The sequence below is a fragment of the Spodoptera frugiperda genome, chromosome 26 (assembly GCF_023101765.2).
Source record: "Spodoptera frugiperda isolate SF20-4 chromosome 26, AGI-APGP_CSIRO_Sfru_2.0, whole genome shotgun sequence".
In the NCBI taxonomy this organism is placed as follows: Eukaryota; Metazoa; Arthropoda; class Insecta; order Lepidoptera; family Noctuidae; genus Spodoptera; species Spodoptera frugiperda.
The window spans coordinates 4,207,851-4,227,469 of record NC_064237.1 but is presented as its reverse complement, the minus strand read 5'-3'; the positions used below and the strand labels follow the sequence as shown (position 1 = coordinate 4,227,469).

Sequence of the window (19,619 nt, the reverse complement as noted above, 5' to 3'; positions counted from 1 at the left end):
CCCTTTTGTGATAAGTTATCAGCAACTATTCTGGTTCAAATCGAGACCGATTTTTGACATTACCTGTATAAATCGGGATCGATCGAAAGATATCGGAATAGTAATTGGCTGTAAGAAGGTCATGTCATGCCTATGTTTTGCGCGGGAGTCGTGACAAGGAAAAATCGGGTTCGTTAAAATACTGCAATACCTAGTAACTGTTTATTATCACGTACCTACCTGCTAATTATTGTTTTAACAAGCACAGGTATCTAATTAAACTTGTTTGTTATTGGATTTGATAATATTAATTAGATTTTGAACTGTAATTGTGTATTGTTATTGCAATTTAAGTAACCCGACGTGACTACCGATTAAAAAGCCTGCCTGCAAAGATTCAGTAACTATTTATTTAAAATAATTGTGGGAATGCGACCCGGCCACCGACCTCGTCTAAACTTTAATGCGTTTGCAAAGAATTTCTTAACACATGTAAATAGATACTTTTGACTAATTCTATTTATTTTTAAATGTTATGAACCATAGGGTTTGTCGTCATATTTATTAATTCAACATCGTATTTTTAACTAATTTCGAGTAAAAGTCAAATAATAAAGCATTCAATTTATAAATTAATAATTTAAATGGATTACAAAGAACCAGTCTGAATTATTTACGGCCATTGTTTATTTTATCGGCACAACAACATTCAATTTAGCCATCCGCAATTATTTCATAGTGTAATTTAATTCAATTATATGTGAATATAACTTGGTACTTTTCATTTCTTCCGTATAAAAATGTGCTCGCTTTTTCAAGGTTTATTTATATGTTGTTATTGTTCTAAAATGGATGAAACCTACAATTATTTTTTAATGTTTACTAGGATAAGTAGTTTAAGATATAATCACTTTAAAACTGTAAAATTAACTATATAAGAAAATAAGTACATAAATTAATGAAATTACGTTGTTTGAATAATTTTATTCTGTGGTTTGAAGCCGCAATAGCTTCCTTGACTTAACGCCTGACTTGATTGCGTACCTAATTTCAAAGAAATCTAGCTGTTCAAATGTAATCATCGACACTTTCATTGAAGCGTGTGTTACTTGGATCACTAAAGACATTTTTTTCTGAACTACACATAATTTAACAGTGTACATACCTGCAATGGATCACCGGCCGGCAACGCACACTCACGTTTCCTAATCAAAACAAATGACAGCTGAGTGAATTATCGTATTAAGTTGACTGATAACAGTTTGTCCAAACGTTAAGAGGTCCTTAATATATTTTTATACAACACTTCCACCGTACAGTTCGTATTATTTAACGAGATACGATTTTTTAAAAGTTTTTCTAAGTTAACGTAAACGTTTACGCGGCACGCGAGAGGAAAGGCGCGCGGTCCGTGTAGCTTCGCTGTTATTACTGAGTAAAAACGTATTTTGCTTCGTTCCGACGTATACCACTACGTTCAACGTAGACGTATTCACACAGACCTACCGAGGGGCTACCAGATCCTTGCTCCAGGATTTCCTACGTAATGTTCTACTGTACAAGGTTTAAAACTTGTAATTTATTGTAAGCGCCCACGGAAGTCCTAAATCCGTTCCTATTGGAGACAAAATAGTAAATAAAAGGTACATAAGTGATGCGGGGAGTGTGATAGAAAAATAACCCTTATTGTCTTGGCTTAGCATTATTATTCAATCGTATTGAACTTGTGACCTATTTGGTTGAATTCCTTGAATAATTGCGCTTCTACGTAAGTAAATTAAAAGTAAATTATTATAAAACAGTTGTTCTTATTGTTATTTAAAACAAATGATATGTTTATAGTAGTCGAGAATAAAAAATGAAGATTATTCTTTGGTATATTATGTTTTCTTAGATACCTATCATTAATCGCATAGTCTCCTAGTGCATAAAAATAAAATTAAATGATTATAAGGCATATTTTTGAATAATTAATTATTGTAGAGGAAGACACAAGAGACCTAAGTGATACCTAGAACTTAGTAATTATCTGCCGTACCCACAGACATTTAATGATTACTTAAACTATTCCTTAGCAATGATTTTGTTTCGAAAACAATTGATAAGGATTGGGTCAAGTACCTAATCATTAAATGACTAAGTACGGCGGTAAGTAACTTATAATTATTTTTAATTAACTTATATGAAGTTATATGTATTGTTCTTTGATAACTAGGTAGGTAAGTAGTTTATATTGCCCAACGGCACATGCGTGATGCGCATTGATTTAAGATCAAATTAAAATTAATTTTGGCAAAAAGTATCTACAATTTATAGGTATTTTCTGAATATACTTATTCGGAGTTTATAAATTGCTGTAAAGTTCTGTAATAGATTAATATAGCATGTCTTATATAATAGTGTTCCAAAAAATTGTTATGTATACGGTTTTATTGATGCATAATAACTTTAGTTTTAACGATATTGTGTCCAATAAATCTTGTGTTATGATAAGCAATTTTAATAAGTACATTGTGTTTTATTGAGTATAATTTAAAGATTTCTATTTAACGAGAAAGGAAATACATATTTACTAGATGTTATCAGCTACAGTTTGCATATTTTAAGTGGTAGGTACAACATAGCACGCATCTGACGAAGAAATAATTTTGTAATCAATTCCCAAATCAGGAGAAAATGTAACATATGCATGCATTGTTTAAATGTTCTTGATATAGAATCTGTAATTTAAGACCTATTAGACAATAATTAATAATAATACGTGTGGAAAATGAGAACCTATCCCATTTTATCACTACATACTTGTACCAGAGGCGTAGCGTGTCTTGGTCCCGTATAAAAATTTGTTTGGGTGCACCCTTTTTTTAGGGGGCGGAAAATCACCCAATGATTTTTCCGGCTCTGTCTCAAAAGCCTCAAAGAGGGTACTTACCGATGCTATAACAGCGAACCCATGTTTGGGGGCCCTTATGATGACGTTGGTCTGGTAACTTTAATTGATCGACAGATACTGTTCGACTACTGGCATCGGTCGACGTAGATCGATTAACCCCGGCATGCAATATTCCATCAGTTTCTTTCGAAATGTATTCACAAGAGGACGCGGGCGGGGGGGGGGAACAGTCGGAGCGCGGCGCGTTTGATCAAGCATTATATTCCATTCTACCATCGATCGATGCCGTCGATCGACGATCGATCGATTGGTCTGGTGGAAACTATCGATCGACGTCGACTATTCCATTCTACCATCGATCGATACCGTCAATCGACGATCGATCGATTGGTCTGGTGGAAACTATCGATCGACGTCGACTATTCCATTCTACCATCGATCGATACGTCGATCGACGATCGATCGATTGGTCTGGTACAAGATGTAGGGCAAGTGACCCGGTTGTGGCCATCGACCCCTCAGGGGCGTTTGATTTTTACTTTTGTTTATCTTTTTCGAAATATTATGTAAATCCAATCCAATGTGTATAAAAAAATCATCAAACTTGCCATGTTTTGTACATAATCGCCCCAATTCTAGTCATTTATCGTAATTTTTTTGGCTTTACATATCAAAAAACACATTTCTTAACAGATAAATAGTTTTTATGTATAGCCCTATGTGCTGTTTATAACTTGGTAAAGTTCACCTGTTGCATTTATTTTTATCGGTTTAACAACAAGTTAGATACCTATAAAATAAATTATTACCAGCCCAAAATAAAGATACTATAACGCCTCTTGGTATTTCAACATTAATTAAAAAACAATAATATCAGGCAAGTATTTAGGTAAGAACCTATTTATTTATTTTAGGTACTTATATACTTCTCCGTAGAGTTCATCCTTCAGTGTTTTATTGCCTAATGTGCATTATTTATTCTTAAAAAAAAAGAAATTATCATGTATTGTATCTAAGTTACATTTATACTATTACGTATTTAGATATTTACTAATACCTCGTTGATGACGCATGGCAATATGCTTACTTCCTATTACATAGGACTCACAACATACATGCTGAAAAACTGGTTGAATAAGCGTGACGTAGTTTTGTCGTCATTCGGTAATGTCATGTGAAAATCGGATAGATTCAACGAACTTATTTAAAATTACTTACCTAAATATAATATGTACATATGCATTATTCTAAACTACATCATCATTTTATGCTTAATATACGCCAATAGGCTGACAATAATGTAATTTCGGATTATACTTACAAAAATAAAAACAATTATATCGAAATGGATAGGTACTACTTACTTACTAATTTTGTTACAGCTACGTGTGCTGTGCACAGATTAGCCTGCTTGCTTAGCTCTAAAAGGCCAACGAGTCTACTGGCCGAGCTGATCGTTGCGTACCGCACGCTAGCGTAGCATGTCGGTTAGCATACTGCGTAGCGGAACCTAGCGTAGCATACTGCGTAGTGGAGCCTAGCGTAGCATGTCGCGTAGCATAGTGCGTATCGCACCATAGCGTAGCATGTCGCGTAGTGACCGCAAAGCATACCTACTGCGTCGCGTACCCTAACTTAATGTAATAAGAGTTACGAAAACTATAGTTTAATTTTGCCTTGATTTTGATAATAACATACTCATTTTTAACTTCAAGTGACTATAAGATCGTGAATTCGTGACTAGGTACTTTTGAGAGGTTTCATGCCCATGGGCAGACATCATGGTCTATTTGATTGTGTTATACATGTAGAAGTCGTGATAAAATTGTCTCACACTTGTTATATTCAAACCGTAATAAAATAACATTAGGATTGAGATTTTTTAAATAAAATTATAACCGTTTAGTTGTGACACGAAGCACCTTATTATCACGCAGAAATAAGTTTTGATTTGAGTATTATTAATTATTTTAAACTTCGAACCCGCTCCCACAAAGTTAGACGTAAACCTAAACCAGGTAAATACTCATAAATAGCAAACTTCTGTCTGCAACTTCGTCCACATAGAATATTTACATCAGGCAGTTCTTTTCCATATTTTTAATTGTTTTTTTTTTAAATAGACTGAACTTAAAATGTTGTATTGCTTAGGCGGCCAGACCTATTTATTATCTATATAAGAAAAAATGTTTCATTCTAATCTGTCGGTTAATTCCGGACGTCAATGTGTGCAAATAATCAAAAGATAAGGTTTTCATTAATACTTGCACGTATTTTCAAAATAATTCTGACAGAATTTATAAAACGTTCACATATTTTAATAATTACAATTCAGTATTATCATATGCATGTATTTTTCGGTATTTACTCAATATTTATCCTTTTTTAAGTCTTTATCTGAAAAATCGCCCACTCTAATTATTGTAATACAAGAAAAAAAATATTAGAATACTTTTTGGATAACGCTAATAATTCTGAACGTTATTTTTCTACTGAACACTTCCAAATCGAATGAATCATTTTGTGTTGGTAGCACTGTAACTCAAATTTAATATCAGCGCCATCTATTGTAAAATATTTATTAACACGAAGTTCGTTGACTATTACAAAATAACGCATACTTATTGTATTTTTAATGAATTTCATAACTATTGATGTAACTGGTACAACAACAATGAAATTAACACAATCGTTATATCTTAATTTTGGATTAATTTTCATAGTCGTTAATTTATATTTGTTTTGCAATGTTGGTACTGCTGTGACCGTGACAAAACTTTCGTTCGTTCGTTGATGTGCAAGAGGAAATGTGTGTTTTATCGAAAACTTTTAATTCCAAATTGATCAAATTTTAATTTAGTTTAATTTACTGGTGTTTAACTACAACAATTTTATCATCTTTGATGATTTTAATGATTTGTGAAACGAAAATCTTGCGCTAAGGACTCTAGAAGAAAATGTTTTTGTGCGCTAAGTTTCATAATGGCGGCCCGTCGCGTCCCCCGCGCCTCCATTTCGATGACAGTCAAATTATGACAATGCCGATACGCAAAGTTTAGAAAATGTTGTGTATTTGTAAATAATTTAGTGAAAGTTTATATCTGACTGTAACATACGGACTAAACATGAATCAGGAACACCATAATATGAATACGGGTGGTGGCCAGCCTCCGGGAAGTTCGGAGGTGCGATTGGTTTGATAGTTTTTTTGCATTTTTTTTTCTTGTTGGGATACTAATTTTACTTGATTGTAGTCACAGGGCCAAAGAGTTCAAGCTACACAGCAACAACAGCAGAATAACTTGCCAGCCACGACATCTGCCACTGATTTACGAGTGAATTCTGCCGCAGTGAACGTCGCTTTGTCTAGTGTCGCAAAATATTGGGTGTTTACAAATTTATTCCCTGGGCCAATACCTCAAGTGTCTGTGTACGGATTGCCTGCCGGTGCCCGGATAGAGAATGGAAAACCTGTACAGGTAGTGATTTGAGTTGTTTTGTTGTTAAAAATATATGTGATTAGGTTTACAAAAAAGATCATGCAAAAAGTTTAATATCAACCAAAGGTCAGAATGTCATCATGGGATCATTGCATAAAAACATAATACAATGCTAATTTAAACATCTCATTGTTATACTGAGCATATGTCTGCCAAACTTAATTTTATGTAAATTGTGTTGTTGACTTAGTTGAATCACTGTTTATTTTAACCTCATGATAGACCTCTGGACTGTAGTAATTGTTACAATATTAGTATGATTACATACAGCTACATTTTCATGATACAAAATGAATTTAAGTGTTGGAAAATCATAATAATATGAACTGAAGAATGAAACTAGAAACACCAATTAGATTTTTTATGAATTAGCTGATTAATGAAATAACAGTGTCAGCTTTAATGGACATTAAAATATATAAATACCACAGAGTTTTTGCTTTTGACTAGTTATACAGTCACCAGATGATCTCATGCAAAGATATAACTTGTAGTTGTATACTGTATTCATTCTAACTAACTGATATACAAAAGTAATCCTATAATAGTGGATTTTAGTACCAAGTTGTCACTGTAATTAATAATATTATTTTATCTAATTACACAACACTTCATTTACATATGAATTTTATCTAATTTTAGTTATTACAGTGATACTATGAATTGCCATATAAATATTATTGTTTGTATTTTCTGTTCTTTATTTATCATGGTTCTACACTTAAATTTACACTCTCATAAGTAGACTATAAAAAGCTAATGTGCATGTTAACATATTAGTTATCTACATTGCACATGTGACTAAATCATAAAATAAATTTACATTTCTTTTCTCAGACAAAAAGGTGGGAAAGATAAATTGCCGTATTGCAGTAATGTTATTATTTGCTTTTAGAAACATGGCTTGTATGTAGTAAACAAAAGTGTGGAGGTTAAAGGACATTACCATATTTTACTCAAAATTGAAGTGTTTTCAGGATCTTGGGCAAGCTCATGCCAGTATACTGAATGGTGATCCAAATATTATACTTGGGCATCATGCAGGCCAGTCTCAGGTCACAGTGTCAGCTCCAGGTGGACAACAGATACCAGTCTCACAGATTATTGCCACACAGTCTGGGCAAACACATGGTAAGTGCTCACTCATAAAAGTAGGAAGTAAAATTCCATGGCAATTTGTGTATGTGACCTTCAATCAATACAAAATGTGTCAATTGTGATAACTCTTGCTCTGTTATCTAAACAGATAATATATTAATAACAAAACATGCATTGTGTGTTGGTTTCCAACCTAAAGTGCTTTGATTCCTATGTGGAGTGAGTTTTGTTAAACTTATTTATCATCATCAGTTAGTTATTCATCTGATGTTAAAGAATTTGAAATAGCATACATGATAATATGTAAAATGGGGTGAATAGAGATAAGGGCTGAATAATAAGCAATGGATAGTTCTGCATTGTAGTTTATTTACCCCATCGTAACATAAATACTGTGTAGTTTTTTGCAGAATATTATTGTTTACTTTAATTGAAAATTAGTGTAATTTTTTTGTCATTTATATTATATATAAAAAAAGAAAATATTCAATACATTAAGTTGTAAACTAACAAGTTAATTGTTTCCAGAAGCTCTGGTGGCCCATAACCAGCAGCAGGCTGAGTTGGCAGCTGCCCAGGCACAGGCTCAAGCGCAGGCATCCAACAGCAATGCCCAAGTGTCAGTTAGTGCAGGGCAGGCCACTCATCAGCAGGTACCCAATAACCGGGTCGAATTTGTTCAACACCATAACATTGATATGGTAAATCATGTGGTAACTCAATCCCTTTACTAGCGGGAATGCTAACAGCATTGTGTAGTACATAGACATAGATCATTCTCATGGAGTAGTTTTCAGTATTAATTTAATTATCATAACGAAAGAACAAAACAGTTTATGGTGTTCTTGTAATAAATAATTTTACTAAAAATATCTTATTGCATGATGGAGGTCAAAAGTCAATAATTAACAAGAACTTGATTATAAACATATAACTGTTTCTATTATAAGGTTTCTTGGAAAATAATTAGTCATGATTTATTTTTTATTTGTGTAGATTGATATCAGTATAGAGAGACCTATTCATTAGTTGAAATGCATGTACTTATACTTACCATTTAACAAGTAGGGATCATTCTGATATGCATGATGGTAGTTAAGTCTATTTTAATCTTTATTACTATTGTACATAAGAGTTAGTTTACTACTTGTAAGGAATGTATTTTCTTTTTATTCATTTTGAATGAAAAACAAGAGTTTTAAGTGTATGTTTGTTTTAATTAGGGTCATCATTCACAACAACACATAATGCAACAGCAGCTGATGGCCACAGCGCGACCAGAACACAGCAATCAGCAGGTTTGTGCAGTTTACATTCACTAATCTGTATAATAAGTATGGCTATTCTCTCAAATGCGCTTCCTTGTATAATATATGCACTTGTACTAAATATTGGTATACTTCACGCTGCTTTATATTATCATCATGCAGCAAGTCAGCGAGGTAAGAGATAGATATAGAATATGCATATTTAAATTTATTTGTGTTTGTGCTTTCTTATATTACTTCATGCGTGAAGCTTATATTATTGATTGAGTCTATCTATTGTATTTATTGAGCTTAAGTAGTTGCTATAAATACTACCTATGGTTTGCCACCTAAAAGACCTCATACAGTACACTTATATTGTAAAACAACTAAAATTACAAATGAAATGGTTGTTGAAAAACACAAATGAAAAGGTAAAAATATTAACATAAGTACACATGGTATATACAGGTAATATATTATTCCTAATAACAGATAAAAACATTACAAGATTATTATGTTATTAGTTTGGAAGAGTTATTATATCTGTCACTTATTTCTAGATGTTTGTTTGTCCACACAGTTCTGTATAGTTGATGGTTAAAAATCTATGTGTGGTGTCTATATTCTTTTTATAGGTCATCTAAATAATTTTTAACTAAATCTCTAAATTATTGAACAGATTCAACTGACGGTGAGCGAAGATGGTATAGTGACAGTGGTGGAGCCAGCAGGCACTAAAATGGTTGACAAGGAGGAACTACATGAGGCCATCAAGATGCCCAATGACCATACACTTACTGTACATCAATTACAGCAAATTGTAGGACAACAGGTACATTTACAATAATACCTTTTTGTATCAAATACTAGTATGTATTGCATTTAGGGCCTTATAATACGCCGTAAAAAGATTTACCACACGTATGTTACGTCGTGTTCATTGTACTCATGTAACATATTCGATGCGCCTGCTCTGCTTTGAAGGACGCTCGCAATCTCTTATCATGATGAAGCCCTTAGAGCTTATCATGTTCCTATAGCAGAGATTTTTTGAGAAGACTTATTGACTTAATATCTGAACCAAAAACGTCTACGATACCTAATAAACTTAAAATTTATCTAGTCAATAATTTAATAAACATATTCTTTTGATTTATTGACGACATGAAAAATCTTCCTTTTTCCTTAGGTAATAGACAGCGTAGTACGCATAGAACAAGCGACGGGTGAGCCAGCGAATATCCTGGTCACCCACAACCCTGACGGTACGACCTCAATAGAAGCCAGTGCAGCAGATCCACTCATCGTCAAAGACGAGAAGAGTGCCAACAAAATAGATCCAACACAATTCGCTATTCCAACTGATATAAAAGACATTAAGGGAATAGATTTAAAGGTAAGATATTTATCTAGACACAATTTATATTTTTCTAATTGTTCAAATATGATATTTTTTATAAGTTACCTTACACATACATACATAAAATATTGACAATAGAATTAAGATGATATAAGAGTGAAACCACGGCCTCGCAGAAAACCAACGTGAAACAACGCTTGCGTCTGTTTCGTTGTGTGAGTGAGGTTACCGGAGGCCCAATTGCCTTCCATCCCAATTCCCGATTCCCCATGATTCGTCCATGAGCGGCGATTGATATCGGGTGATCCGTCTGCACCATTGCTTACAACTTAAAAAAAAAACAGATTGTTCTCGTAACTTTTTTTAGAAGACTCAACCAATTTCAAACCACAACCAGGGCTCATTATAATTATTAACTATTAACTTTTTTAGCAGAATGTAGGAACAATGGGTATGGAAGGAGCAGTTGTGAAGATATCCGCCGGCGCAGCAGAACATGACCTGCATGCTATGTACAAAGTTAATGTAGAGGATCTCTCACAACTACTAGCCTACCATGAAGTTTTCGGCAAACTGAATTCAGAAGGCCAACAGCAACAACAACAAGCTAAGGTATAGTGGAAAACACATTTATATAACCCAGACTTAATAATTATTTCAATGACACAATGGTTAATACTATATTTTTTTATTGCTTTAAAGAACAATTGTTTTCATTCATTTGACTGATTTATGGAATGATTGTTTGCAATAACCACATAACATTTCCATTCCATATTTTTATCTATTTGTACCTCAATATATTTTTATGATGATTGTCCACATCTGCTTCATTACACATTTGTTACATCATTATGTAACAAAATATACATCAATCGAATTAAATAATAATTACTATGGATGACTTACCATTCTGCAGTATTAAAAAAAATTATGAATTCTACTACATATTTGAGAGCGCCTAGTTTCACTGACAGACAGACTGACGGACAATTCAATTTGACGTTTCAAAAGTGCCTAATTTAGGATTAATTGAAATAAATGCTTTGACTTTGATTTTCTCTACTAGTTTCAAGTCACACTGGGACTTATGAATGAGCCATAAATTTAAATTAGTATATCGTTTAGTTGCTGGTTACAAGTTGCTTCCAACCAGCCTATCTGGAGGTCATTGTGAGAGGCGTATATTCAGCAGTGGACCTCTTGTGGCTGATATAACGATGATGGTGATGATTTAGTGACAATATGATAAATGTTTATTTTAGGTGATCAGTGAAGTTGAAGTGGAAGTGGAGGCGGGCACCAGTGCAGCTATGTCAGAAGCGGAGTCCTCACCAGGCCATCACTCATGTGATATCTGCGGGAAAATATTCCAGTTCCGATATCAACTTATTGTTCATAGGTATTGTAAAAATAGCATTACCATTTATTTCATACACTTAGTCTGTGTTCAGTGTTCTAATATTCTAATTATGTGTATGCAGGCGTTATCACGGCGAAAGTAAACCATTCACGTGTCAAGTTTGCGGTTCAGCATTTGCAAATCCAGTTGAATTATCACGACATGGAAAATGCCATCTTGGTGAGCATATGTTATCATTTTTCACTATAATTACATTTATTATACCGTGTCATTGTAATTTAACGAATCATTTAATTTATTTCATGTAGCTGGAGATCCAAACGAAAGGCACGCCAAAAGGATGGCGCAGGATAAGCCCTATGCTTGCACAACTTGCCACAAAACATTCTCTCGGAAAGAACATTTAGACAACCACGTTCGGAGTCATACTGGAGAAACTCCTTACAGGTTAGTACTTGTCGACATACAAATAAGCCAGTCTTAATCACTTTTGAAGCTACCTTGCTAATAATAATCACTTGGTTGTGAAAATTCTCGCTTATGTTTATGCCTTGGCTTATTTTCGTATGTAATGCAAGGCATTTTCCTCTTTAACGTATCTACAAATAAATACTTAATACAACCTACCAATCGTACACAGATGTGAATTCTGCGCGAAAACTTTCACCCGCAAAGAGCACATGGTCAACCACGTTCGTAAACATACGGGCGAAACTCCGCATCGATGTGATATTTGCAAGAAGAGTTTCACCAGGAAAGAGCACTTTATGAACCACGTTATGTGGCACACAGGTATGGAAAATATTTATAAAGTAATGGCAGACAGTTATATTGATTTGCAAACTGATAACGAAAGCCGACAATGTTCTATTGACATTAAAAATGAACTGATAACAGTTTACCACATGTTTTGCTACAGCAATATGTGAACATGCCGGCTATTTTAACATTTCGTATTTGGAAACTATGAATGTATTACATCTATAATATTGATGTAATATTCAAAACCGAATTCTAATCAGATCCTTTCCAGATTTTAGTTAGATATGAAAGAGTAAAGACTACTAACAATTAAAAAGTATTAATTTCGGATCTGTTTCTATTTAAAAGAGAAACAAATGTCTTATAATATTTGTTTCTCTTTAATATATTTACAACACTGATACTGTACAGTATCACCAATAATTACGAATCATGTTATGAAATTATTTCGGAATTTTTAGTTTGTAACGTAATTTCTTTTCTTTGTACGGAATACCCAAGCCTGCACCAGTACCATGGGCGATCCAGGGGTGCAGAAAGTAGAAAAATGATTGAATGATTCAACTATCTATCCAACACTTGATGTTTAACTGTGTAACTAATTCAATATTGACTAATACGATCTCCCTTAAATTCCATTGTAATCTAAGCTTGCTACTAACATTAATTCAGGGAGACGACAATTATTTCAAAGTAAAGAGACAAACTAAATGTTTCGAGCAATATAGTTGCATCATTGAATGTTAACATTTTATTTTCTGCTCCACCCACATAGGTGAAACGCCGCACCATTGTACAATATGCGGCAAGAAGTATACTAGGAAGGAGCATTTAATGAACCATATGCGATCTCACACAAATGATACTCCGTTCCGATGCGAACTGTGCGGCAAGTCGTTCACGAGAAAGGAACACTTCACCAATCACATATTATGGCATACGGGTTAGTATAGTTTCCCTTCCCCAGCCAGTGATGCAGGTCACAGACATCCTCGAACCACTCTGTTGTCACCTGTGTTGCTGTTCTGTGGTACCCTGTGGACTGCACCTGGTGTCAGGCTTGGCATTTTCCGATATCTATTTACGTTAATTTTCTAATCCATATTTGTGTGTGGTTATAACTTCTATGGATTGTTATTTTGTGTGATTCATGTGTGTATCAATAACATTTGTTGGATGCGATCGGAATCAACTAGTAAATTGATATTACATTTAATACCTTACGCTAAACATACCACACGCAACCTTACTTAATAAGAGTTTGCTTTCACTTGTACCAGTGTTGCATCGTGAGAAACATGAAATATAATTTAACAACTTGTGAACGTGATAGTATTATGTTAATAATAATGTGTTATTTAACCATTTCAGGAGAGACGCCGCATCGCTGCGACTTCTGTTCAAAGACATTTACTCGTAAAGAGCACTTGTTGAACCACGTCCGCCAACACACGGGCGAGTCGCCTCACCGATGCAACTTTTGTAGCAAGTCCTTCACTCGCCGAGAACATCTAGTAAACCACGTACGGCAGCACACCGGAGAAACGCCCTTCCAGTGTGGATACTGCCCTAAAGCATTCACAAGAAAAGATCACCTTGGTAATAGGTTTTACTTGTTACAACCTCTTATTAGAATACAGATGTTATCTCCGTTATAGTTATGTTATCGCTAAACTTTGAATATTATGTTTCAGTGAACCATGTACGTCAGCACACTGGTGAATCCCCCCACAAGTGCTCGTTCTGCACGAAGTCGTTCACCCGCAAGGAGCACTTGACGAACCATGTGAGGCAGCATACGGGCGAGTCCCCACACCGCTGCTCCTACTGCGCCAAGTCGTTCACGAGGAAGGAGCATCTTACCAATCACGTCAGGTATGCTCCATTACCGTAATTGAATGTTGATGTTGTACTTTGTGACTAGAATAACGACATTCATTCAACCATAATGTTCATTACATGGTTCAATGAATTTCGTACATTCAATTCGTAGTTCTAGAATTTGTTGTTACCGAGTCTAGCTTTTTGTATTTACTTCGATTATACTTACTCTAGACGCAAAGTACCTTGGTGTTTAAATTATTCTTCTATGCCAATTTCTGTGAGTTTGTTTTCTCCAATTATTTTGTAGTTTTGACATACAATGCTGTGCTACAATCTACTGCCAATATTGTCACAGTTCGCAGTACTATAGACCGTCTGTTGTAGAGTAATTGAACCCCTCCACCCGCCTTAGACGCATGTCTCTATTACTTAGTCGCATGAATATAGTCTAAACCTTCTTTCTTAATGATTGGTATGATAATATAATTATAACTTAGTGAAGTAAGATTGTTAAAATTGATTTGAAACAGAGATAGTACAATTCATTATCTCAAGACAAGTTTATTTTTAATATAACATTATTTGGAAACCAAAAGAGTAAACATAATTATATGGATGTTTACATTTCACAATGTCGTACTGCGTTAGTAACTCGAGATTATGAGTCTCTAAACACCTTTCGTAGCAGAGATGAATTTGCTTATAATTTATTATTTCGAGACCAAAATGATATTTTTAGTAAAAGATCCCAAAGGGCAAAACGCCAAATGATTTTCAATACCATTTATGAAATTAGTATAATAATCATCAGACGATTTATTTACGTCTATTTCCTTATATTTATATCACCTCAAATTGAAAACGTATTCTAGTTTTTCACGAATTTTCATCTTTTCACCGCAGTTATAAGCGGTTTTCCCTGATTTCATAAAGTCTACATTATAACAATAGTTGTAATGCACACTCGCATTAGAATTCCCTTATATTACACTATTTGGACACTAGATAAATCTCAGACGGCATTTGTGTGAGGTTTCCCTTACATTAACGTAGCACAGCATTGTGCATTCCGATTTAGGAAAATTATTCTAAAATTCCCTTCCATCCTTACCGTAGCAACAACGGTAGCACTAATTGGCATGTTACTAATTTCCTTTTTTGGAATCGGAATGTACTCTGTTGCGCAGACAGCACACGGGAGAAACGCCACACAAGTGTACGTACTGCCCGCGGGCCTTCGCGCGCAAGGAACACCTCAACAACCACATTCGGCAACACACCGGCGTCACGCCGCACGCCTGCTCCTACTGCAGCAAGAGCTTCACCAGGAAAGAACACCTCGTTAACCACATTCGGTATGTAAACAAACCACATTGTTTCCTTGTTTTATTTCTACTATCTTTAGGACAGCAGATCTCAGCCGACTGAAGACCCGAAGTACGTGTTCATCTAGTAATATTAAACGTAATCGTATTATATTATTTTGTTTAGATGTTTTGATAATTTTGCTATTTTATACAACGCGCTGTGCTGTATCTTGGTGTATCAGTAGAGCTCTTAACGCTTGAACGAAGTCTGCCTGTATAGCCCTTACACATTTCTTGGGATTTGAGTCTGACACTAATTTTCAAGGCTGGCAAATAATTTGAAGCCACGCCATTACAATTCCCTTTCGGAGAAAACTCATTTAAAAAATTAAAAAATCTTGTAAAATAAAGCCCCAATTAATCGAACGTTATTTGAAGACGAACGTAAAAAAAGAGATACATTAAACTTTCGGGAAGCTAACACGCACGTTGTTTGCAGGCAACACACGGGCGAGACTCCGTTCAAGTGTACGTACTGTTCAAAGTCGTTCTCTCGTAAGGAGCACCTCACGAACCACGTGAACCTTCACACGGGAGAGACGCCGCACAAATGTCCATTCTGCACAAAAACATATTCCAGGAAAGAACACCTGACAAACCATGTGAGGTATGTAATCCCAATTGACCTTTTCAGACTTGATTGCCTGTTTGTTATAAGGAACTAGGTATATTGGTGATTTCACTGCTGCCGTGACTAAATTGACAAATAGATCAGCACACTGTTTTATGTAGAAGCCCTTAGTTGCTTATTTTTATTTGCACTTTATTGAATGATGATTTTTGTGTTTAATGTTGTGATAGTGTTGTAGCAGGTCGTATATAACTACATAATATGTATTATCAATATTAAAAAATGTTTAATCAAATTCTTCAATTCTGATTATTAGAATTCACACTGGAGAGTCTCCACATCGCTGCGACTTTTGCCAAAAGACGTTTACACGTAAGGAGCACCTGACTAACCACATGAAACAGCACACTGGTGACTCCTCTCACTCCTGCAAGGTCTGCTCCAAGCAGTTCACTAGAAAAGAACAACTGGTTACACACATGAGGTAAATAAAATAATCATATTTGAATTTTCAATTAACATTGTTCTTATAGGAGAGTTTAAAAGAAGTAACAATCAGATTTTTTGAGTATAGATTCCCATGCAAGTTATGTATATAAGAGACATTATTTTTATTTCCATGCAATTTCTGAGTTGTGTCTAGTTGTATCTAATAGAGATTTCCTTATTTTTAGGTCCCACAGCTGTGGTGAACGTCCATTCAGTTGCGGCGAATGCGGCAAGTCTTTCCCATTGAAAGGCAACTTATTATTCCATGAACGGTCACATAACAAGAACAATGCAAATGCTTCTAACAAACAGTACCGATGTGAAATCTGTTCTAAAGTTTTCCTCTGTAAAGGTACCTTATTCTTAATACAGAATTTTCTCATACTTATCTGTCTTTTCCACCCACTTTGAGCTAAACTATATATATTAAATTACAGGTCACTTAGTATCACATCGACTAACACATCCTGAGTGGGTGGAGTCAAATCCCGCCGAAACATCTACTGAAACCGAAGACTGTAATAAAGGCAACACATGTATCAAAGTGGAACCAGAAAGAACTGAAAGAAAACATGAAGTCAGGTTTGTATTTCACTGTGTATTTGTAGAAAGGCATATCTTTAGAACAAACAATGCAAGTATTAATATAACATGTTTATTTGCCACAGAGCTACAGTTGAAGCGAGACCAGCAGAGACAAATGTTCCACAGACTCAACCAAATACGCCTACTGTTATGATCACAAATAATCAAGTAAGTATTCTTTTATGCAGTATTCATGAATAATGTAATTGTAGTGAAATTTGTTCTAGGTGTGAAATAGTAAGAGAAAATGTCTATTGTTAATTCCATTGAGAAGTACATGATTTTGCATCGTGATACAGACTGCAAATAAAGACACAAGCACCAGGGATAGAATAAAACCATACATGAAACATGTCAACAGCTGCACCACGAAAATTTTCAATATTTTTCCTCTAGTATTTGTGTGTTACGGAATTCTGCAAAGTAACGCTTGATTCTGTACTGTAAACTAAATGTAAAATATAATTTGCAGCAAGTTCGCGCGCCCAGCGTAGGCGCAGTGAGCGCGGTGGGCGCGCCGAGCGCGGCGGGCGGCGCGGTGGGCGCCACGTACACGCACGCCGTGGGCGCCACGCACCACGCCGGGGCCACGCTGGCGCACCACCCCGTCACCGTCAACTACTAGCATACGGCCCTCTCTCTGCCCACGCTCGAGGAAGCCACGCAGCAATGTCTCTGACAGAGCTAACGCCGCCTAACCGCCATTAGCTAGAGATTACAGGACAGTGAGAGCCTAAAGACAATGGACTGACAGTGCTTACTGAATTTCTAAAGTTGTTGACGACTTTATCATACTTTATTCTAAATCCTTATTAAGTTTGTTTCTTTCTTTTTCATTTTTTGTAGATATTCTGGTGCATAATCATTATTAATTTTACAGTTAAATAGTGATAGAAAGACTCCAAGGATTAAATTTGAGTATGTTTTTGAAGTTAATCACATATATCAAGGAATTAGTTATACATAAATTATAATGTAATTATATTTTGTACATAATATAAAACTAGAGCCATGTAAAGATAATGTTATGTTATTAATAGTTCACAGTTCTAATTAAATAAATGTATGTATACAGCCATTAATTATAAAGATTTCAAAGTATATTTAAACCCACTTGTTAAAAATTCAAGCGCAGTTAAATATAGATAATTATTATTTTTTACCATAGTTAAGCAATTCTATTTTCAGTCTGTTTTGTTTATATCATTTTTCCATACTCTATGCACATCTAATTCTAATCTGTTAGTTTTTAGTGGTTACCATATTAACATTTTGTTTTTTTTTTTATATTTTTCTGAGCTATTTGTGGCAGTAACTTTTAGTTGTTTTTTAATTATTTTTAAAGTTAACCATCAAATATTGAAAAAAATCACATTCCGTTTTGATTGAATATTAGAAAATACACATGAAAAAATACTAAGTACCACACAGTACTTGTATACTTATTAATTATATGGTTTTTATCTTAATACCTAATTTCCCAAACGGAATTTTAATGCAATCTCATTTTATGAAGAAATATATTTTATAAATTATTGTAAAATGAGTTTCTCGAATTACGAACAGGGACCAGAGATCAAAGCGAGAGTGTAGAATAAATGCTATAACCCTCTTGCGACTCCCAAGATTATACAAAAAAAAAGTTTTATTTTGGTTGTATATACCAATAGCTAATTTTGAGTGGGCGATAATTTCCAATGAATATCGCCTGTATAAATTGTGTCCAGCTTAGTATAAATATTCTTTGCCATGTACAGTACAAGTGTGATAAATCTGTTATAACTTTATAACATTATGTATAGAGGTAAATGTATGTAAGTGGTGATCGTATCGCTTAGCTTAACTATGCGCACGAGAAGTGGTGTTATAATCACTTCCGTGATTATTGTAAACACGCCGCTTGTAATAAAATATTATAAATAAAATAGCCTGTATCTACGTGTACATAATTAGTTTTAATCACATAGTTGTATCAAATCTGTAGCAAATTTAAGACTAATAAAATATCATTTATGTTAGTATTTGGCTGGATTGATAAATCTTATGGCAAGCTGAGAAAACGATTCAGAATCGTGTTATAATAGAAAGATTTTCTTTATAAGGTGCGATGAATCATTGAGATAGGTAATTTATATAACAGCCAAAGGGTAACTTATCTTCAATGGTGCCACGCTAATTTATATTTTATAGGAAAATTAATTCCTTAGACACAATAGTATGTACTAAAATCTAAATTATGTTCAGTAATTTGATATGAATGAGATTAAAAAATGAAACTAAATACTTGTATTTCATTTCGTTATTAACATTACTCGTACTGCGCACTTACCAGCAGATCTGCGCAACCAGTACCGGTGTAAGGGCCACTGACACCCCGGGCGGAAATAATGTGGCGCCCACTTGAGGGAAGCAATATCAAGTGTTAGTAGTAGTTTTTAATTTTATTGGCGTCCCCCAGACTTTGTCGCCCTGGGCCATCGGCCCATCTCGCCCCCCCCTAACGCCGGCACTGTGCGCAACAAGGATGACGATCGATTTACTTTTCACAAAATCGAAGAATTAATCTAGTATTTACAGG

The 19,619-nt window shown here is 34.7% G+C and overlaps 2 protein-coding genes across 25 annotated transcripts in view; one reads left to right on the top strand and one right to left on the bottom strand.

Annotated features, from left to right (window-relative positions):
- Nucleotides 1-1,421, bottom strand: part of LOC118263979 (extracellular serine/threonine protein CG31145) — a 111,990-nt gene extending 110,569 nt beyond the window's left edge. The window contains exon 1 of the mRNA XM_050704829.1: nt 1,145-1,421. The gene's annotated coding sequence lies outside the window, so the exon portion shown is untranslated. The remainder of the gene's footprint in view (nt 1-1,144) is intronic.
- Nucleotides 1,422-5,620: 4,199 nt separating this feature from the next.
- On the top strand, nt 5,621-19,322 carry LOC118264085 (zinc finger protein 569). Of its 24 annotated transcripts, none has more exons than XM_050704660.1 (22): nt 5,622-6,057; nt 6,133-6,351; nt 7,341-7,503; nt 7,999-8,183; nt 8,694-8,768; nt 9,400-9,552; nt 9,910-10,116; nt 10,513-10,692; nt 11,346-11,482; nt 11,565-11,662; nt 11,752-11,890; nt 12,084-12,235; nt 12,981-13,148; nt 13,577-13,804; nt 13,900-14,080; nt 15,217-15,384; nt 15,836-16,003; nt 16,284-16,451; nt 16,642-16,808; nt 16,894-17,038; nt 17,125-17,209; nt 17,514-19,322. In XM_050704660.1, exons 1-22 carry the CDS (start codon nt 5,998-6,000, stop codon nt 17,664-17,666), a joined length of 3,399 nt encoding a protein of 1,132 aa, XP_050560617.1. In that variant the 5' UTR covers nt 5,622-5,997; the 3' UTR covers nt 17,667-19,322. The 24 variants fall into 24 exon arrangements, with proteins under 24 accessions (XP_050560632.1, XP_050560617.1, XP_050560623.1 ...); XM_050704664.1 differs by having other exon boundaries at nt 5,623-6,057; nt 6,127-6,351; nt 8,002-8,123; XM_050704657.1 differs by having other exon boundaries at nt 5,623-6,057; nt 6,127-6,351; nt 8,002-8,183.
- Nucleotides 19,323-19,619: the final 297 nt, after the last annotated feature.